Raw genomic sequence first — 23,109 nt, forward strand, 5'->3', positions numbered from 1 at the left:
ATATGGTTAAATGATTTTTGTCAAGAGTGTCAAGATTATTCAGTGGGGAAAGGACAGTCTTTTCAACAAAAGTGCTGGGAAATCTGGATATCTCATGTGAAAGGATAAAGCAGATTCTCACCTTACACCATATACAAAAATTAACTCAAAGATCAAAGACCTAGGGGTGCCTGGGTGGCTCAGTCGTTAAGCGTCTGCCTTCGGCTCAGGGCGTGATCCCGGCGTTCTGGGATCCAGCCCCACATCAGGCTCCTCCGCTGTGAGCCTGCTTCTTCCTCTCCTACTCCCCCTGCTTATGTTCCCTCTTTTGCTGGCTGTCTCTATCTCTGTCAAATAAATAAATAAAATCTTTAAAAAAAAAAATCAAAGACCTAAATGCAAGAGCTAAAATTATAAAGCTCTTAAAAGCTTAGGTAGACTGCTTCATGATACTGAATTTGCCAGTGTTTTTTTGGGTCTGACACCAAAAGCAGAAGCAGACAGAGAGAAAAAGAGACAAAAAGAAAGAAAGAAAAGAAAAAAATAGATATGTTGGATCACAAAACAAGTCTGAACAAATTTAAGAATTCTGAAACCATATCACGTGTTGTTCCGACCACAATGGTATGAAACTAGAAATCAATAACAGGAGGGAAACTGGAGAATGCACAGATATACAGAAAACTAAACAACACACTCCTGAACAACCCACAGGTCAAGGAGGAAATCAAAAGAGAACTCAAAAAATATCTTGAGACCAATGAAAATGGAAACATAGCATACAAAACTTATGGGATACAGCAAAAGCAGTTCTAAGAGGGAAATTTATAGCAATGCCTACAAGAAGAAAAAAGAAAGATCTCAAACAACCTAACATTATACATCAAGGAACTAGAAAAAGAAGAACAGACTAAGCCCACAATTAGCAGAAAGGAGAAAAGAAGAAGGTTAGAACAGAAATGAAAGACTTTCTAGAAAGACAGATCCATGAAACTAAGTGTTGGAGTTTTGAAGAGATAAACAAAATAGAGAAACCTTTCACTAGACTAACCAAAAGAGAGAACTCAAATAGTTACAAATGAAAGAGGAGACATTAAAACTGATACCACAGAAATATAAAGGATCGTAAGAGACTGTTACCAAGAAATACATTCCAACAAACTGGATAACCCAGGAAAAAAAAAAGGGATACATTCCTGGAAACTTACAACCTACCAAGACCAAATAATAAAGACATAGAAAATCTTATCAGACCAATAGTGAGATAAGAAGTAATCAAAAACCTCCCAACAATGAAAATATCAGGACCAGATGGCTTCACCGGTGAATTTAAAGAAAAATTAATGCCATTTCTTCTGAAACTCTTCTAAAAAGTTGAAGAGGAGGGAACATTTCCTATTTTATTTAATGAGGCCAACATCATCTTCAGACCAAAGCCAGACAAGAACATTACAAGAAAAAAAAAATTACAGACTAATATCCCTGATGAACACAGATGCAAAAATCCTCAACAAAATACTAGCAATCCAAATTTAACAATAGAGAAACTGTACACCATGATCAAATGAGCTAGCTCAGACATAAACACACACATATGTAGTCAACGAATCTTTGACAAGGGAGTCAGGAATTCACAATGGGAAAGGACAGTCTAATAAGTGGTGATGGGAAAATCGGACATCTATACACTAAAGAAAGAGGTTGTACTAGGATCTCACACCATACATAAGAATTCATTCAAATTGGATTAAAGACTTAAAGATAAGACCTGAAGCCATAAAATCCCTAGAAGAAAATATAGGGGAAAAGTTTCTTGACGTTAGTCTTGGCAAAGATTTTTTGAACATGACACAAAAAGTATAGGCAAAAAAGCAAAAATAAACAAGTGGGACTACGTCAAACTAAAAAGCTTCTGTACAGCAAAGGAAACTATCGACAAAATGAAAACACAATTTACTGTATAGGAGAAAATGGATACAGCCATAATGGGAAATAGTAGGGAAGTTCGTAAAATAATAAAAAGAACTACCATATGATCCAGTAATACCACCTCTGGGTATATATTCACAGGAAGTGAAATCACTGTCTCAAAGAGACCATGCACTCCCATGTTCACTGCAGCACTATTCCCAACAGCCAAGATACGAAAACATCAGCGCTCTTTGATGGATGAATAAAGAAAATGTGTGTATATATTCAGCCTTAAATAAGAAGGAAACCTTGCTATTTGTGATAACATGGATGGACCTTGAGGGCATTATGCTAAGTGAAGAAAAGTCAAACAGAGACATACAAGCACCATATGATCTCACTTATATGTAGAATCAAAAAACAAAACGAGTTCACAGATACAGAAAACAGATTGGTGGTTGTCAGAGGCAGTGTGGGCAAAATGGGTCAAAGAAGCCAAAAGGTACAAAGAGCCAGTTATGAAATAAGTAAGTCATGGGGCTGTAACGTACAGCACGGGGGCGGCAGTGAATAATACCGTGCTGTATGTTGGAAAGTTGCTAAGAGAACAGATCTTAAAAGTTCTCACAAGAAAAAAAAGTTATAACCATGTATGGTAACGGATGTTAACTAGACTTTCTGTGGTGATCATTTTGTAATACATGCAAATGTCAAATCATTATGTTATATTCCTGAGACTCATGTAACGCTGTATGTCAATTATACCTTAATAAAAAAAATTTCTTAAAAATGCCGGTCTAAAAACCTAAAGCCAAGTTAAACCAATTATGTTTAGAAAAGTCAAAAATCTTGTTACATTCTTGGAAAACTGACTTTGAGATGACCTGGTTCAAACCCCTTCTGTCAGAGGAATCACTCCACAACAGACCGCCCCAATGCTCACCAGCGATCTGCTTAGTTATTTTCAGCTTTTTCTTTGTTCGAAAGCTTCAGCTGGTCTTTGTTATATTCAGCCTAGATTTGCCTTATTGTATGTCGCACTTATTGGACTAGGTCTGCCTACTGGTCAAACACAAATTACCATGTGACTAGTCTGAGAGTATATTTTTTAAATGTATATCCAGCTGGTCCTCCCTTTCTGAGTTACACGTATCCATTTCCCACAATTCTTTCCACAGAACCTGTTTTCCAGGCCCTGGGCCACTTTGGCTGTTTTCTTCCTGAAAGACTCTGCCCATTACGTGAATCACCTTAAATCAAGCTTTTCTGAAATCTGGTGTTTTTTGTGCAAAAAGACATAGCACAGTCATATAGAAGTTCTATTTGTTCAGTTTCCCTCAACAACCCAAGAAATTAATACTGCAGATAAATTTTTAAAATTTATTCTGGAAGAATTGCCTTAGCTTTCTCAATGAACAATCGCAGAGCATTCTATCCATACCTGCTGCTATGACTAGTTGACAATAAAACCTCCTCCAAATTCAGTATTATTATTTTAACATTTGAAAATAGCCAACTACATGAATTTTTTTCCCTCACATGCTGCTTATAACTATATAGAGTTTTATACTACTTACAGACCAAAGGGTATTTCAGGGTATGAATAAAAACTAAATGTACTTTATTCTACCTATCAATGATAACATTTACAAATGTCACTGGCCTAGGGGTGCCTGGGTGGCTCAGTTGGTTAAGCATCTGCCTTCCACTCAGGTCATGATCTCGGTCCTGGGATCAAGCCCCGTGTCTGGCTCCCTGCTCAGCAGGGAGACTGCCTCTCCCTCTCCTCTCAGCTCCTGCTCACTCTCTCTCTCTCAAATAAATAAATAAAATCTTCTAAAACAAACAAACAAACAAATGTCACTGGTCTAAGAATCAATAAAATAACTGGGTGAAATCTTCCAGAATTAAAACAGCGGTTAGATTCTTTTGAGTAGACCAGAGTTTAATAATGGACTTTGACATTTTTTAGATAAAATAAAATTGGTTTTGCCTTCAAATATTAAAATAATACCCTAATTAGCAATAGAGTATACGTTTAAAGTAGAAAACAAATATATATATATATATATATATTTTAAAGATTTTATTTATTCGACAGAGATAGAGACAGCCAGCGAGAGAGGGAACACAAGCAGGGGGAGTGGGAGAGGAAGAAGCAGGCTCATGGCGGAGGAGCCTGATGTGGGGCTCGATCCCATAACGCCGGGATCACGCCCTGAGCCGAAGGCAGACGCTTAACCACTGTGCCACCCAGGCGCCCCAGAAAACAAATATATTTTGAAAAACATTATTTACTTAGAAAGCCTCATAAATATCATATAATTATATAAGTATTAATGGCACTCTTAAGATTTTCCAAACTATAAAATTTTGAACTTGTTTATATTTCATTTGTAAAACATCAAGCATTTTTTAGTATCTCAAACTTTTTAGAATATATAGAATCTATAATATTAACTAGACTTTTTGTGATGTAATCTAAAATAATCTATAATATATTCTATATAATATATAGAATCTATAATAAAGAATCCCTATTTAAATTATTTTATAATAACAGACTTTTTTTTTTAAAAGATTTTATTTATTTATTTGACAGAGATAGAGACAGCCAGCGAGAGAGGGAACACAAGCAGGCAGAGTGGGAGAGGAAGAAGCAGGCTCATAGCAGAGGACCCCGGGATCACGCCCTGAGCCAAAGGCAGACGCTTAACCGCTGTGCCACCCAAGCGCCCCCATAACAGGGTTTTTTTAAGAGGGCAATATTTTCTTCTATTTTGAGAAATACACACTGAAAAAATCATGTCATTGATATATCAATTATCCAGTTTGCAATCCATATTTATATACTTTAAGTCTATTAACTTTCTTTGACATTTAAAAATAGTTAAGATGCTTTATGATACTTCATAAATTATACCACCTGTAAAATAACCCCCAATTTAGAATCTTCTAAAATTAGAATTTTAGATAATTAGAAATTTAGATAAAATTTTAAAAGAATATACATGCAGGGACACCTGGGTGGCTCAGTCGTTAAGCGGCTGCCTTCGGCTCAGGTCATGATCCCAGGGTCCTGGGATCGAGCCCCACATCAGGCCCCCTGCTCACCGGGAAGCCTGCTTCTCCCTCTCCCTCTCCCTCTCCCTCTCCCCCTGCTGGTGTTCCCTCTCTCGCTGTGTCTCTCTCTGTCCAATAAATAAATAAAATCTTTAAAAAAACATGCATATATATATATTCCTGCATAGTATCTACATACATGTAGTACACACATGTACACGTGTGTGTGTACATGTGTGTGTGTGTATGCATAAACACACAGTTTTCTTACCCCGGAACTTATCTCCGTGCCTCTTGGTTGACTTTGCTGTTGCTTATGGTGTCCCGTCAGCAAGCCTCCAGCAGTCAGGTTTGGAAAGCTCTGAAGATAAGCCTGTGACCCTGAGAAATTTCCTTCTGTCTTCCCCACCGAGGCTGGCTGTTTCTCCTGAGTATTCCCGTGCCCTGGCCCAGCCTGTCCAGCAATGTGCTGATTTGGAAAGAATGGTAATATGCCCATTCCAGCTGTTACGGTTGTTTGAGTTGGAATCAGATGAGACGCTGTAGCGAACCACAAACGCAAGAAGCTTTTGGTTAGACAAGAGCCATTCGCGACAGTCCTCCGGCTGTGTTAACGTCTGGGGGAGATGTGGAGAAGCCTATTCTGTATCTGGTAGAGAACAGTTAGCTCAGGTGAAGTCAGTGGGTGTAAAGTAGCAAGTTCCTATACGGAAAAGCAAACACCTCTAGCAGTAATCCTGCTTTTCTTATTTTCAACAACTTCCAGGATAATATCGAGGATATTTTTTAACTCTAACTTTCAAATTTTAGAATTTGAGAGCAAGAGGTATGTATTCTTTGGTACTTAAGTTATAGCAGGTGCCTTCTTTTTTATGCTCAATCACTGTAAATCGCCTGCTTCCATATTTGAAGGGAATAATTAAATATGTCTTCAGTTAAAAAAAGGTCTCTGACACTTAAAAATTGGTAAAGTTAAATCCAACAATAAATCTGATCGGCTGACCTGCACCAGGTCATAATGGTTGGCTGTGCGATCTTTTCCCAGCTCCTGCATTCAATGCCTTCACGCGGGTAGCGTGCAACTGGCTATGAGTGGTAGTGTTTACACAAGGAGCTCCACGAACGCTACAGAAATCAAGACTATTTTTTTTTTAACCCAGAGAGCTGGTTTTTAAACATCAGCACACCACTGGTTTAAAAAAACATCAATATTTGTGAATAGACAGGCACCAAATTTAACACAAAGTTTTACATTTTTATTTACAGGAAATAAATTCTGGAAGGAATGAAAGTCTTAATAGGAAAATGCTGAGCCATTCCACTTTTTAAAAATCTGTACTTCAAAATGAAAAGAGCTCATTTTGAGAACTACTTTAAGTCTAATTCATATTTTACAAATTCACTACACAAATTGCTTTAATTATCTCTAGTCCTAAATACTTAGAGGTGGTTACTTAAGTTCTTTTAGCAATGTATTTATTTGGACACTGACTTTTCAATGTTCTTAAAGCAGTGCGTGTGAAAGCAAATGGCCTATTATTTAATCCAACACAAATAATAAACATTTGCATAACCTTTTAGTGATACCAAATTTAATATTTAGAATAGGCCTCACCATACCATAAAAGTTTCTACGACTGTCTGTATCCTAGTTCAACTTCCGTGCAGTCAATTCCAACAGTCAGAACTGATTAACTCATTCAATCATTTGACTCACTGGTTTTATGCAGAGGCTAAATATACTACCCGTATTTAACTGACTTTTGAAATTATTATTATTACTGGTGGCCCTTCTGTTTTCCCAGCATAATCACTTCAAACAAATTTCAATTACACTTCAAACTGAAAGTACCTTTCGAAATTGCATTCAAATAAGAAATCTTGGTATAATACACCACATGCTCTTGTTTTTCTAAAAAATAATGGTTTTGTTTAAATTTGTCATCTTTTCAGAAGCACAATGTACACATGTCACTATTTTTCTTCTACTACTAGTTTGGAGATCTCATTTAAAAAATATCATAATCAAGTAAATAATCAAAGTTTACATCAAAATACCACATATTTCCTTAAAAGCTAAGCGTTTCTTATTCAGGCAAAAATTAAATGGATACCTATGTAACATGTTGTCAGCCCAGCGGGCAGCCTGTCAGCCTCAAAGGGGTCTATGTCTTTGCCTCATGCTGCTGTGAACCTTCATCAAATATTAAAGCATATCCAACAGGGAAAGGGTGATCTTGGCATGGAAGCAAGTCCATCAATAACTTATCAATAGTTCTCTAATATTAAAAATAGACAAGCCAAGAGGGCTCTTAAAATTTTAAATGACTGAATAAAACTCAACTTTGACCTTTCTGTAACTAAAAGCAGAATATAGGTAAACCATCTTTAAATCTCAAATCTGTTTACTGATTGCTCAGTAAATGCATATCATTTACTTTTATGTGCTTCTCCATGAGGACCCAACTCTGTTTTCAAAGGAAGTGCTGACCCTATCCCTACTGCGCTTTGAAGTACCATGGCTGGGGGGTCTCCAAGTAAGCCTGGTTTCTGCAAAAGAAGAAAAGAAAGTAAGACTTCTGCCCGTGGCCATGGGGGATCATCTCATGAAAAGGCTACACATGTGAAAACTCATCAACAATCTGACCAGCAGCCTGAATCTAGAAAAGGAATGAATTCAACTCAAAAGAAAAAAATAATTCCATACTTACGTTGTTAGTATGAATATTTTCAAACTTCATTAATTGCTGCTGTGCCAGTGGTACGTGAGAAAGATTCTGAAGGAATAAATTGGAAGTACCACCCATAACTGTGCTCTGTGAAAATGATAAAGCATCCCATTAGTTTAACTTTGGAAAGCTACTTGTCACAGAACCCAATTCATTTTAAAGTTCAATTCTCCAGCTGATCTGAGCAAAAGCCACAGCTTCTTAATATGCCAGTTTCCCACTTTAGGCAACACTACTTAATTCTTTTAATAATATACAAGATGTGACCATGCAGTCATGAAACTAACTCCACATCCTCTCCTTTTTTTCTTTCATCCTTCTTCCCCCTTTTTGGCTTTCATTTCAATGTCATTCAATCATTTATTTATTCATTTAATCATCCAACAAATATTTATTGAGCACTTTCTTTGTGCCAGGCACCGTGCTACATAGTGAGAAATGCAAAATACGACCTGTCCTCAAGGATCTTAGAGGCTCCTGGGGAAGGGAAACATTAATTATAAAAACATAGAATTACGAATGGTGATGAGCATATGGAGGAAACGCACAGGAGCTCGGAGGACAGCTGGGGATTTGATCTAGATTAGTAAATTCAAGGAAGCTTTCCCCAAGGAGCTAACTCTCACGCAGAGACCTAAAGGCTGTGGCGAAGTACCTAGGCTACGTCGGGGGGACTTCGGTGGTGTTGGGGCGGGGAGCATTCCAGGCAGAAGGAACAGCAGGGGAGCAAAGCCCCAAGGAGAGGGGATCAAGGTCCTCTGAGGACCAAAAGCAGGCCACTGTTGCTGGGACAGTGACGTTCAATGAGCACGAGAGGCAGCTTGGACAAGCCCCCCGGGCAAAATGGCACATTCTAGTCTTGATTCTAAAATAAAGAGAATATCGTCAATACTCTGAGCTCCCCTCTCCTGTCACTCCTCACACCTCACTGTAATTCACATGTGTTTTCTATATTTGTCGAAATTCTTTAAGAACAAGGACTAGGAACAGTTTTGTTCGGTGCTATAGCCGCAGGGACCGGCAGAGTGGCCAGTACAGGTCGGAATCTCAATGTGGAATAAATGAATGACTAAAGACCCTATAATATATAAGGTCCTACGTTAGATTCTAAGAATGAAAGCGAAATAAAAGATTAGCCTTTCCCTCAAAAAGCTGGTGTTTAGGACTAGACGCTCCTTCACTCAATCTCCATCGATCATCTGTTCCGCATTACGTTGCATTTGTAATTAGGCTGCTACAGAGATACAGCCCTCAGCAGCACCGGGACGTAATGAGTACACTTATCTCCCACATTATGTTTACACACACAAATACATTTTAAAACACTAATCTGAAAAAAGTACAACAATTATTTTTTATTCTTATAGGAATTATGTTTATATAGATTACATTTTAAGAATAAAGAGTTCATGTTCATTTATTTTTTTCTTTCTGTAAATAGTTTAAGACCACAGAAGACTTGTTTTTCACCACTTCTTTCTAGAAAAATACACCACAAAATACGCTTCCTTCCCTTCCTAATGCCCTATAAACGGAGATCAATAGATGGACCTATACTGCTTGGATCAGCTTAATTTGATCTCATGTACTCATTATGTTTTCATGTAGCGATAGTTATTACTAAGGATTTGTTTAAAAAACAAAATACTCGTTTAACTTCATGAGAATTTTAAACTTTAAGAACAAACAAATGAGTCATTCCAAGTTTTCATACTGCAGTATTCAACACTATTTATATACCTGATGTGTTTTATTCAAATGCAAAAACGCGGGGGAGATGGATGGGTTCATCAGATGGGGCAAGCTGTGAGGTGTTCCGAGCACTGCTTTAAGAAAATAAAAGTAAACATTTAACTTTATGATATAATAAAAACAAACTCCAAAAAGGGCAAATAAATATTTTTTTAAACTTAACAAATTCATCCAAAGTTCAATGATATAGTGAGCTTGCCATTGTACAAAAAGTGGCAAGCTCCCTTTCCTGTGATTCAAACCTAGAATTTTATTAAAAATTCCAACCCCTCCTATCATCATAATAAAACACCAAACCTAGCCTTTCCTTTCTCCAGTGCTTAGAGCAACTAAACTAATTCTTTTACTGAGTAAAATACTAACCGACCCATGTTATTTGCTCAGTTATTTTTGTTAGGTGTTTGGGGTAATTTGGCAGGGAGTGGGCGGTGGGGGAGGAAAGGCTTTTCCTTTGAAAAGCCTACAATCCATTTAAGAATATATGTACAGAAAAATATTTACAACACAAAAACAAAAGAAACAGTACTGTACACAGTTGATAAAAAGAATAAATGGTAACCACACTTTCTAACAAGTTTGCCTGAGTACAATTACCAGAGTATGTATCAAAAGAGATGTTTTCAGAACAGGGCCACCTGGGTGGCTCAGTCCTTTAAGGGACTGACTCGTAGTTTCAACTCAGGTTGTGATCTCAGGGTCGTGAGACGGAGCCCATGTTCAGCTCTACTCAGTGTGGAGTCTGCTTAGAGTTTCTCTCTCCCTCTGGCCCTCCCCACAGGCGCACACACACTCTCTCTCCAATCAATCTTTTTTAAAAAGGGGGGGGGATGTTTTCAGAATAAATAATATATAGACAAAAAGGACCATGAGATAGAAAATATATGAAGTAATTTCATCTAATTATTATAAAGCAACTGGAAATGGTCATAGAAAGCACTTCAAAAAACATTTAATTTCAGGGCGCCTCGCTTGCTCAGTTGGTAGAACATGTGATTCATGCAACTCTTCATCTCTGGGTTGTGAGTTCAAGCCCCACGGTGGGTGTAGAGCTAGAAGGGAGGGAAGGAAGGAAGGCAGACAGACAAAAAGGAAAGAAAGGAAAGAAAAGGAGGAAGGAAGGAAGGAAGGAAGGAAGGAAGAAAAGGAAAGGAAAGAAAAAGAAAAGAAAGGAAGAAAAAGGAAGAAAGAAAGGGAGGGGGAAGAGGGGGAGGGGGGAGGGAGGAAGGAAGGAAGGGTTGTGTTGTTTTAAGGAAAAAGGGGGGTAAAATATAAGTGTCTTTAAAAAAAGCATTTAACCCAACAATCAAAAATATTTGGATATTATACATATATAACCTCTCTACAAGTTTATCCCATGTTTTCGAAAGTACATTTCAAGTTTTATTACTTGCTAAACCAGTCCATTTCATCTTTGGAAAAATGCCCATTAGAAAGTACTTTCTTTAGAACGAGTCCATTTCACGACTGGTGGTAGGAAGATTAGGTCATCAGCATGAGTTGTTTATAAAGACAGATTGTTTATTAGGAAAGAGGGATAAAGCCGGGCATTTCATAGTGATAAAGAGGTCAATTCATCAAGAGGATACAACAATCTTAAATGTGCCTCAAATAACAAAGCTTCAAAACATATAAGGCAAAAATTTCTAGAAGTGAAAAAGTAGACAAATCCACAATTATGGTTAGAGATTTCACCACCACCTCCTCTCTTTTTTCAGTTAGTCACTGTGCGTTGTTACAAAACATTAATATTTTTTCACGGCTTTAATGAATACAGTATTTCCCAATTTAGAACAACCACCACTGAAATCAAAACACTCTGAAAATGTCTACAGCCTCACATCTAACTGCCCTTACCCTTAGTTCTTGGCTAGATCTCCCACTGTGCCCCATCCTCCCTTCCTCGAGAAGGCTTGAACAACAATTTCAATCAGCATGATATAAAAAGGACTAGAATATGTCATGACCAAGTGAGGTTTATCCTAGGAATAAAAGGTTGGCTTAACATGGAAAAAGTCAATGTAATTCATCACGCTAGCAGACCAAACAAAAACAAAAAAATACACATGATCATCTCAGTTAGTGGAGAAAAATCACTGGATACATTCCCGCAATTATCATGACAAAATTTCTTTGCAACATAGAAATAGAAGGCAAAGTTCCCAGCTTGAAAAAGAAAATCTGTGAAAAAGTTATAGCTGACATAATAAAAGAATGAATGCTCTCTCCTTAAGGTCAGAAACAAAGCAAAGCTGTCCACTCTCACCAGTTCAATGCACAAACTATGCCGGAATTTCTGTCTATTGCAGCAAGGCAAGAAAAAGGAGTAGAAGGCATACATATTGGAAAGAAACAAAATTGTGTTTATCTGTGGATTATATGATTGTCTAGTTAGAAAATCCTAAGAACAGGGGCGCCTGGGTGGCACAGCAGTTAGGCGTCTGCCTTCGGCTCAGGGCATGATCCCAGCGTTATGGGATCGAGCCCCACATCAGGCTCCTCCGCTATGAGCCTGCTTCTTCATCTCCCACTCCCCCTGCTTGTGTTCCCTCTCTCGCTGGCTGTCTCTATCTCTGTCGAATAAATAAATAAAATCTTTAAAAAAAAAAGAAAATCCTAAGAACAAAAACCTACAAGAAATAATAAGCTAGGTTTGCAAGATATGATACAAAAACAATTGTACTTATATATGCTAGCAACATGATATGAAAAATTGAAATTTAAAAAGCAAAACTATTTAAAATCATATCAAGAAACGTAGAATACTATGGATAAATCTGGCAAAATATGTGTAAGATTTGTACCCTGAAAACTACAAATTACTGCTGCAACAAATTAAAGAAGACCTTAAATAAATGGAGAAATGGACCGTATGGCTCAACCTTAACACTGTCAATTCTGCTCAAATTCTATATAGATTCAACACAAGCTCAACCAAATTACTGATATTTTTCATAGAAATTGACACGCTGGTTCTAAAATTTATATATAAATTCGAAGGGCATAGGATAGGCAAAACAAATTGAAAAAGGAGGAATAAAGTTGGAGGGCTTACACTAACTGACTTCAGGGCTTATTGCAAAGCTACATTTATCAAGATAATGTCACACTGGGATACAGACAGACATTTAGATCAATGGAACACAAGGGAGAGTCCGTAACAGAGCCCCGCATATACAGTGAACCTCAGTGGAAGTTCAGTGGGAAAAGGGTAACCCTTTTTAATAAATGATGTTGCAACAACTGTAAAAACAAATTAACCTAGAACTTTACTTCACACCATAAACAAAAATTAACTCAAAATGAACCCCAGCTCTAAATATAAAAGGTAAAATTATACAACTTCTCAAACATGAGAGAGCATTTAATGACCTTAAATTTGGCAAAGATTTCTTAAATCTGGCAAAAGACGTACAAATTATAAGAGAAAAATAATAAATTGGACTTCGCCAAAATAATAAGTTTTGTTCTTCAAGAGACATTGTTAACAAAGGACATCTTACGGAGTGAAAAAATATTTGCAAATCCATATATATACAACGGCAGACTTGCATCTAGAATAAAGAGCGCTTACAACTTAAGAAAAAGAGAACTCAATTTTAAAATGTGCAAAACATTTAAAAAGATATAAAAAAGATATGAATATGGTTTATTAGCATATTAAAAGATGTTCAAAATCATCAGTCGAAAGGAATACTCAAAATCACAGTGAGATAGCACCAGGTACCCAACGGAAAGGCTAAAATTAAAGCACTAACACGTCAAGTGTTGGTGAGAAGACTGAGCACACTGCAGCCCTAGACAGTGATGGGTGAGAATGCAAAGTGGTTTAACCACGCTGGAAAAGAGTTGGCAGTTTCCTGTAACTTAAACATACATCTACCTTATGCTCCAGCCACTCCACAGCTAATTTACTGGTGAGAGATAAGAGCGAAGGCTACATAAAGACTAGTACACAAATGTTCAAGAAATTTTATTTGTAATAACCCCAAACTAGAAATAACCTAACTGGTCATCAGCAAATCAATGAATATGCAAATTGTGGAATGGAATCCTACTCATTAAAAAGAAAAAAAATATATTGATACGTGCAGCAACATAAATGTATCTCAATAAGCTGAGTGGAAAGAAGCCAAAGAGTACATACTGTGTGATTCCATTTATAGAAATTTCTAGAAAATACAAGCCATAGTGACAGAAATGAAATCAGTAGTTTCCTGGGGATGGGGGAGAGAGAGATTACAAAAGGCCAGAAGGAAACTTTTGAGAGTAATAAATATGTTCATTATTTTGATTATGGTGATATACATATGGGTATATACATATGTCAAAATTTACATATACTTATGATTTTATACATGTCAAAACTTATTTTTTACACCCTAAATATGTGCCAATTAAAGGCAATTATGCCTCAATAAAGCTGTTAAAAATATAATTTAGACTACAACAAATTGCGCACTATTTAAAATTTAAAATGGACACACACACATATATAAAGAAAGAAGCCTAGAATATCTACACTGTATTTTTTAAGGTGGTTAGAAGGTCTGGATTGAAGAGAAAAGATCGGTACGGTCAGAGTAACATAACCAAATTGGGCCTGGGAGGAAAGTCAATCTGACGGAAGCGTACAGATGAGACAGGAAAGGCAGACAAGAGTAGTCAGGAATTTACAGACCAGACCGCATGTGAGTAACCAGGTATGTGCGAGTTGTGGAACAGAGATGTAGAGGAAGGGGACTCATCTGTAAACAAATACTTAAGTCCCTTTCATTATAAATAACAGTGTTGTCTTAGGTACATGAGATGAAGAAGACGTAAATCTTCACAATTACGGAACTTACATTCTAGTGGGAGAGACGAACTCCAAGTAAACGTGTGTGAGTTATGTGAAAAATAAAACAAGGGTACAAATATAAGCATATTACATGCACTACATTTAATATAAACATAAGGAATTACAATTCGTAGCTTCCTCACAGCCCTCTGTGAGGAGCTCAAAGTATAGTAAGGGATAGAGTGACGATATAAAGGACATAGTGAAGGAAAGACAGATGGAACTTATGGGTTAATAAGAAGCTCTTATCTTTCCTGAACACCAAGAAACGTTCCATACAACCTCCAGATGCTTTGCACGTGTTCGAGCGAGGTAGATTTCATCCCCCTCCCTTGCCGCCCACACAAACAAAAAGCCATACTTGGTGAAGTAACTTCTCCATCAGCGTATGAGTAGAACATCTTATTTAAAATTGTGAAACTAGGGGCGCCTGGGTGGCTCAGTCAGTTGTGTCTGCCTTCGGCTCAGGTCGTGATCCCGGGGTCCTAGGATCGAGTCCTGCATCGGGCTCTCTGCTCAGCTTGGTGTCTGCTTCTCCCTCTGCCCCTCACCCTGCTCATGCTCTCTCTCCCTCTCTCAAACAGTAAAATTAAAAAAAAAAAATTGTGAAACTTGCACTAAAATAAGCATAATCTCTGTGGCACACATCAATCTAAGTACAAAGGCAGAGTAGAGAATATACGTTCTTAGCTGAAGAGAAAAGACAAAAAGCAATACCGGAGAGGAGTTACTGCAGAGAGCCTAGGTGTGGCCTATACTTTCTAAAAGACCCAAGAGCAAGATATACTTCCTTTAAACACTAATACAATCTCGGATTGCATTAACAGAAATATAATGATCATAGGACAGAAATCTCACTGCATTCTGTGATCAAAACCCATTCACAGGATATGCTCATGTCTGTGTACACCATATTTCTGGACAACCCAGAAAACCTAGGCTAATATCTACAAGAGCACAGCTAGTTGGGGAAACTAGAGAGCACTTCTTAGGACACGTTGTGGAAAGTCAAATACAGAGCTGTAATCTCCGAAGAAGTTTATGAGGTGTAGACAAAAATACTAGAACTCTTGTTCATATTTACTTTCATCTTTAAATAAAAATATTGAGCTTTATCATTTCCTAATATATGGGTTAACAAGGGTGCATCTATATAACTGACATATAATGGATGCGTACAGTGTATATATTGGAGCTCTGCTCAAAATTTACTGACAGCGATGCATAGTCAAAAAATAAATAAATTTCAAAAAGACCACTGACTTGGAGAATAGAAGACAGGGAAAACAAAAAAAGTGACCAAGGTTTCATGACAGTGGTCTTCAAATATTATTAGAAGTCTTTTCTTTTTTTTTTAAAGATTTCATTTATTTATTCGACAGAGAGAGAGACAGCCAGCGAGAGAGGGAACACAAGCAGGGGGAGTGGGAGAGGAAGAAGCAGGCTCATAGCGGAGGAGCCTGATGTGGGGCTCGATCCCGTAACGCCGGGATCACGCCCTGAGCCGAAGGCAGACGCTTAACCGCTGTGCCACCCAGGCGCCCCCTATTAGAAGTCTTTTCTTATGGAAAAAGCAATAGACTTATTCTGTATTTCTTCAGAGGAAGAACTAGAAAAAGTAACTAAAATTATAGGGTTTACCATCCAATATAGGAAAAAAAAAACCTCATTGTTAAATTTGTCCAACTAGGGAATAGGTTGCCTTGGGAAATAATGAGCCTTTTCTGCATTGAGTGGTCAAGGCATAAAAACATATCTCTATACCATTAAAACTGTAGGAAAGATACCTGATTACATAATAGTCTGAGCCAGAAAACCTTTAACGCTGCTTCTTACACACAAATAATTGATGATTATAGGACATACTTACTATGAATATTGTTGTATAATAAAAAATTTAACTGGTCTTTGTCCCCAGTTCTTAGAATTTTCCGAGTGATAGGAGTGACTCAAGGTGGGCCCTTACAAGGGGCTGGTCAACGCCAGAAGCACCAACCATGTGATTAGAGGGCTGGGGCCTTGGGTCATGTGGTATCAGCCAGCCCTCCTGATGTCCAGGGAGAGAAAGGAAGCTGGAGGTTCAGTTCTCTAACAGCCGATCAGGCCTACCTAATGAAACTCCAATAAAACTCGGGATGCCAAATTGAATTCAGTGGATGTCCCTGGTTGGTGAATACACAGACGTGCTGGGAGGGTAATGTGCTCTGGTTCCAAGGGAAAAGAGCGTGAAAGCTCCGCATTCAGGGCGCTCCTAGACCTCGCCGTAAGAGTATCTTCACTTGGCCGTTTCTGAGTTGTAGCCTTTATAATAAAACTATAATCATAAGTACAGTGCTTTCCTAAGTTCTAGGAGTTGTTCTAGCAAATCATCAAACCTGAAGTGGTTGGAGGAACCCCCAAATTTGTGGCCAGTTGGTCAGAAATACAGGTGGTTTGGGGACCCCCTGAGCTTGCAGCTGGTGTGTGAAGTAGGTAGGAACAGACCTGTTGGTGACTATGCCCTTAACTTGTGGGGTCTGTGCTAACCCTGGGTAGTTAGTCCTAGAACCAAACTGCAGTCTACTAGTTGGTGTTAGGCCAGTTGGCGTTGAGACAGTAAGTATATTTAAACATTTTTTATTCTAAACTTCAGTGTTGAATATAAAAATTCACTTCTTCATAATGCTAAAATATACATTTTATGCATGTATAGTTGTACATTTCAAAAGATGAGCTCTGGGGCGCCTGGGTGGCACAGCGGTTAAGCGTCTGCCTTCAGCTCAGGGCATGATCCCAGCATTATCGGATCGAGCCCCGCATCAGGCTCCTCTGCTATGAGCCTGCTTCTTCCTCTCCCACTCCCCCTGCCTGTGTTCCCTCTCTCACTGGCTGTCTCTATCTCTGTCAGATAAATAAATAAAAATCCTTAAAAAAAAAAAAAGAGCTCTTACCAGAGGAAGAATACTATATAGGTACTTAGTATACACCAATATTATAAAGATTTCCATAATATTTTTGTCATTTTCTACAGAGTGAAACAACTTTTCAACAGAAAAAGTAAGAGGAAAGAGGAAACATACCTTTAACACTTTTGAATGAAGTAATTTTGCTAAAATATTACATGGAAAGGTATCATCATCTTTGTTGACACAATCCATAACAACACAGTGTGTTAATCATCCGGTCTTTAAATTCCTGTCAACTAGGAGCTAAACTGGTTTTAATATTTAACATTTACTAAAAGGAAATTAGGAAACACACAAACAGACCGTACCTACCAAAAATAGTGAAACATTATCAGCTCAGTTCATTTAATTAAAATTCATTGACGAGTCCTAGAAAAATATTTTTGGACTAATTTAAATGTGTTTTTCATGCAAAACAGCACAAATTGACTTCATGCCAACATTCTACATTTAATCGGTACCCATGTCTTACCTGGTTTAACAGCTCGCCCACAGAGCTGGGGCTGTAGAAGGACTTGTAACATGGCGGGATTGCTTAAACCTTTCATAATTTGTACGGGATTTGGCTCTGGAAGTAAGCCTTTTCGATTACTGTGCATCTTTAATAAATATAGAAATAGGAAACATTAGAACGAGGATAAGTACAAAAGATGAAATTTTAAAGGCTTTCTTCCAGAAGTTCTCACTCCTCTGATCTTTTTTTATGATAAATGCAAATTGCTTCACATGACACATTTCTGTGTATATTCCACAATTCCCAATTCTAATGTTTACTCTACTATACAGCAGGTACTGAAATCCTCATAAAATGTCTCCATGAAATACAAGTTGGTTTTAAGAGGAATAACAATTTAGTAAGATAAATCTCTTTCATACAAGTAGAAAAATGCCAAGGGAATCTGAATTTATTAATGGGGAGATAATTTGTTGACACGGTATGAATACTTTATGCTATAGAAGAGTCTTACTATAATGTTTATCTAAAGCATAACGTGGGTTGCCACGTTGATTTTCTTATAATCAAAGTCTTCACTAACTTAATCTTCTGAGACAAAGCCGAATTGGACTCACATACATGTGATTAGGTAGCTTCCTAAAAATATGAAACTCTTTGCAGTTTCAAAAACCAACCTGATAGATGAGAATATTAATACATGGTTATAAAATACTATAAACTTCTAGTTATGAAAAAATGGAGAACTGACAATACGAGTGGGATCCCTCTCTAAACCCAGATACTGTGAAAATGAGAGGGACAGGGTGAAAGATCTGAGAATCGGACCCCAAATCTGTAAGAACTCTCCGGAGAGATAGAAGGCAGCGGGTCTCGATGCGGAGGTAGAGACACCCACAGGGAGCAGGAGAGAGTGTGGGTCTGCAGCCAGTTTGGGGAAGGGCGTTTTACTTGTGCAACTGTAATGAGGGCTTTCCTGGCCAGCACAAGGAGGGCAATCAGCAGCATCAATCTAGTGACGGCCACAGGAGCACTGAATTAAGAGTGTCTCCAAGGTGCAGGGTTGCCTGGTTGGGATGGGAAAAGCGCTGTGGTCAAGCACAGACAGGAGAGGAGAGGTTCTCGGTCCTAGCTCTTCATCGGCTAGCTAGCTAAAATGAATAGGCTTTCGCTCTCGCCTGTCTGTCTCTACTCCCTCGATCTCTAAACACTCACATACGAGGAAACTGAAACCCTCCCAGGGACATACGTATTCACAGAACACAGCTAGACATCTGGGGAATGTAGTCACTAAAAATTATAAGAAACAAATTGAACCACTCGTAAGAGACGAGCCAGAATTAATGGATAGGAAATAACAACACTACAGAGTAATAGACGGAATAGACACCCTTAACATTTTTTTATTAGTAATGTGAATCAAGGAATAACTAATTAGAAATACTGGGTATGAAAAACATAAATGTTAAAAAAAAAATGAAAAAAGCAACCCTCACTGCATACTTGGCACATTCTACGCACTTTACATGGATTGTGTCATGCCGTCCTCCACTACAACTCTACGGGATTGGTACTATTATCACCAGTCTATACACAAGGAAACTGAAGAAACTCATACGGAGCATTATTACCCTCTATCCTGTGCTTGAACAGATAAATAAAAGAATATGTGTGGCTCAAACAGGGACTTGAAAGATCAGTTCAAACGAAAGCTCTGAGAAGACATAGGCAAAGGATAAAGAAGGGAAAATGCAAATAAAACAAAACAAAACGCGGAAATAAGAAACACACGCAAAAGAGAAAAAGCAAGGCAATAAAGAGGCTGGAAGTGTCAACTTGTATAAAGTAGGAGTCCCTGAAGGAGAAGAAAAAAGAAGGGGATCTTGGAAGAAATAATGGCTGAGAATTTCTCATTATTAAAGAAAAATTAACATGGAATGAAAGGGGTTACGGTGTTCCAAAGATGATGTATGAGGAAAAAACACAGTCAGGTTTTTGGGTTTGAAACTTAAGAACATCGAAGCCAAAGAAAAAATGCTAGAAGCTTCCAGTGAGAAGGAATGTATTTCCAAAGGAACAAGAAATGAATTAATACCATCTTCTCCCTCATAGCATCAACAATGGATTTAAGAAGGCAACAAATTAGTATTTTCAAAATGCCAAAGGAAGAACTTGGAGTCCACATTTTTAATATTTTTATGTTCAGCTATTATTTAAATATGTGAAATAAAAATACTCCCAACTACACAAATTCCCAAAAGTTTTTACCACATTAATACCTTCTCTGAAAATGAGACATGAGGTGCAGTAAATGCAAGACAATATTATATGATATGTGCAAATAAAAGTATGTGATAGCATGGTTAATTTCACTGCTGCATACCAAACTCAGCACCACGGGGGAAAACAATACTGTAGGCAATCCTAAAATTAAAATGTAGACACCAGTAGGTGGTAGGCTGGCTAAGGAAGGAGGAAGTAGGATGGAGAGAAGATTGAATTAAGTGGGAAGAAAGGGATACTGATAAATCTAGGGGTGTAAATAAGTTAGGGGCAATCACCAATAGGATAAAGACAGAACATATTATTCTCAAATGTGAAGAAGAAATTTTTTTCCTTTTTTTTTTTTTTTTTTAGTAGTTATCTTTCTACGGTTTTGTTTTGTTTTTGTTTTTGTTTTTTTGTTCTGTTTTGTTTTGTTTTTGTCATCCACAGAATCTCAACCCTCTGATTGCTTCCTGATCTTAGGGGCCTCAGATAATTTAAAAACCTCATTTAACAAACATTTGGTGTCTAGTGTAAAAGAGTATGATTGATGCCGGGGGGTACCAAGATGTAGAAGACACAGAACACAGCTGCTTGCCTTTCTAGAGAAGAATCTGTATGAAATGGACCAGCCGAGAATCCAACTGTCAGTCAGTACAACTTTGTCAGCCTTTAGCTATCGAGCACATCACTGCTGCAATGGTGGCGTGCGCTCGCCCGGCTCAGTTCTCAAACTGCCATCTCAGGTGGAAAATGCAGAATTCTATTTAATTTTCACTTGTAAAGGGGTGACATTAAGGAAGGCACATTTGAGTTTGCTGTCTGAAGGGGTTTCCTTTTTCCTGCCCCAGAGATGCTTACCTACTCCCACCTACTCCCCAGGACAACCCACACTCGAAGAAAATTCTTATTTATCCAACAGATAGAAAATGAAAATATGAGAAAATAGTTAAAAGAAAACATGATATAAGAATCATCACTACATATTTAAGTAGTCTAAATGTACCAATTAAAGACAGATTCCTTAATTTGATTTTTTTTTAAAGATTTTATTTATTTATTTGACAGAGAGAGACAGCCAGCGAGAGAGGGAACACAAGCAGGGGGAGTGGGAGAGGAAGAAGCAGGCTCATAGCGGAGGAGCCTGACGTGGGGCTCGATCCCGTAACGCCGGGATCACACCCTGAGCCGAAGGCAGACGCTTAACCGCTGTGCCACCCAGGTGCCCCTAATTTGATTTTTTTAAAACATGTTTTTAGAGCAACATGTTAGCCCAAAGACACATACCTAAAATAAAAAATGTACAAAAAAGTTGGTAATAAAGGGATAGTAAACATAAACTAAAAGAAAGTTGAAGTGGCAACTCTAACATCAGAAACACACGTAGAGGGGTAAAATCATCAATGTGACTGCAAACAAATGTGTGCCTAATAATTAATAACACCGCTACCTACCTATGGAGAAACAACTAACAGAGTAAGGAGAAAAAGAAAACCCAACAATTGTACATAACTTCTAATACATTCCTCTCGGACACTGACAGAGCAAACAGACAAAAAATAAGGAAAGATATGGAAAGTTTGAGTCACAATTAATAAGCTCAAACTAATATTTATACATACATATATGCACATTTAACTTTGTAAACCACAAACATAGAGTTTGGATTGTTTTTGAGCATACACGGCACATTCACAGAAAGTAACCACACACCAAAACAAAACGCAGCCACAATATCCCCTCCCCCAAATCAACATTAGAGACCAGGTTCTCTGACCACAATGCAATAAATTACAAATCTATGTCAGAAGAATGGTTTTTTAGGGGCGCCTGGGTGGCACAGCAGTTAAGCTCCCCCTGCTTGTGTTCCCTCTTTCGCTGGCTGTCTCTATCTCTGTCGAATAAATAAATAAAATCTTTAAAAAAAAAAAAAAAGAAGAATGGTTTTTTAAAATTCCTAAGTGGATATAAACTGAAAAATGAAAACAAAAGTAATTAAGCTTCAAATTTAAAAGGAAATCATAGAACAATTTGAAACATTTATAATCTAAAATTTATGACACATATATAGAGTGGTTGAATCACTATATTGTACACCTAAAATTAGTATAACATTGTATGTTAACTAGAATTAAAAGAAAAACTTAAAAAGCCCAAATAAAATTTAAGATATAGCATTAGTTAAAAAGAAACTTGATTTAAATACATTAATCAGAAAACAATATAGACAATACAGATTGAAAACAAAAGTGCTAAGTATTAATATCAATAAAGACAGTGGAGAAAGAGTAAACCCAAGGAAGAAAAAAAAAAAAAAACAAGGATATTATAAAGATAAGGGAGACACTGTGGAAAACAGTATGGAGGTTCCTCAAGAAATTAAAAATAGTATTACCGTATGATCTAGTAATTCTTCTACTGGGTATTTACTCAAAGAATACAAAAACACTAATTTGAAAAGATACATGCACCCCTATGTTTACTGAAGCATTATTTACAACAGCCAGGATATGGATGCACCCAAGTGTCCACTGATAGATGACTGAAGAAAAGGACGGACACACACACACACACACAAATATTACTCAGCCAAAAAAAAGATTGAAATCTTGCCATTTGCAACAACATGAATGGATCTAAAGAGTATAATGCTAGGTGAAATAGATCAGAGAAAGAGAAATACCCTATGATTTCATTCTTATGTGGAATTTGTGAAACAAACTAACAAAGAAAAAAAAGAGACAATCTAAGAAACAGACTCTTCACTATGGAGAACAAACAGATGGTTCCCAGAGGGGAGGGAGGTGGGGGGATGGATGAAATAGGTGAAGGGGATTAAGAGCACACTTATCATGAGGAGCCCTGAGTAATGTATAGAATTGTTGAATCACTACATTATACACCTGAAACTAATAAAACACTGCATGTTATATATACTGGAATTAAAATTTAAAAAGGACAGAAATAAGCAAAAGAAAAATAATGAACAGAACAAAAGATGTTTCTTCAAAAAGACAAAGCAGGGAAATCTTTTGTAAGACTGATCAAAGGGTGACTGGGTGGCCCAGTTGGTTAAGTGTCAGCTCTTGATTTCAGCTCAGGTCATGATCTCTGGGTGTTGAGATCGATACAGCCCCGCTTCAGGCTCTGTGCTCAGTGTGGAGTCTGCTTGAG

The 23,109-nt window shown here is 37.6% G+C and overlaps 1 protein-coding gene across 2 annotated transcripts in view; it reads right to left on the reverse strand.

The window, feature by feature from the left end:
• The window catches only part of RAVER2 (ribonucleoprotein, PTB binding 2), a 91,221-nt gene that overhangs the window by 35,020 nt on the left and 33,092 nt on the right, over positions 1-23,109 (reverse strand). For both annotated transcript variants that reach the window (XR_008958811.1, XM_026497435.4), the window contains exons 5-9: positions 17,689-17,815; positions 9,423-9,508; positions 7,665-7,769; positions 7,392-7,503; positions 5,225-5,493 (exon numbers count right to left, since the gene is read on the reverse strand). Coding sequence is in view for 1 of the 2 variants with exons in the window: in XM_026497435.4 (XP_026353220.2) it covers positions 5,225-5,493; positions 7,392-7,503; positions 7,665-7,769; positions 9,423-9,508; positions 17,689-17,815 (699 nt within the window). In the remaining variant the exon portion in view is untranslated. The remainder of the gene's footprint in view (positions 1-5,224; positions 5,494-7,391; positions 7,504-7,664; positions 7,770-9,422; positions 9,509-17,688; positions 17,816-23,109) is intronic.

Source organism: Ursus arctos, unplaced genomic scaffold (genome assembly GCF_023065955.2).
Source record: "Ursus arctos isolate Adak ecotype North America unplaced genomic scaffold, UrsArc2.0 scaffold_12, whole genome shotgun sequence".
NCBI lineage: Eukaryota > Metazoa > Chordata > Mammalia > Carnivora > Ursidae > Ursus > Ursus arctos.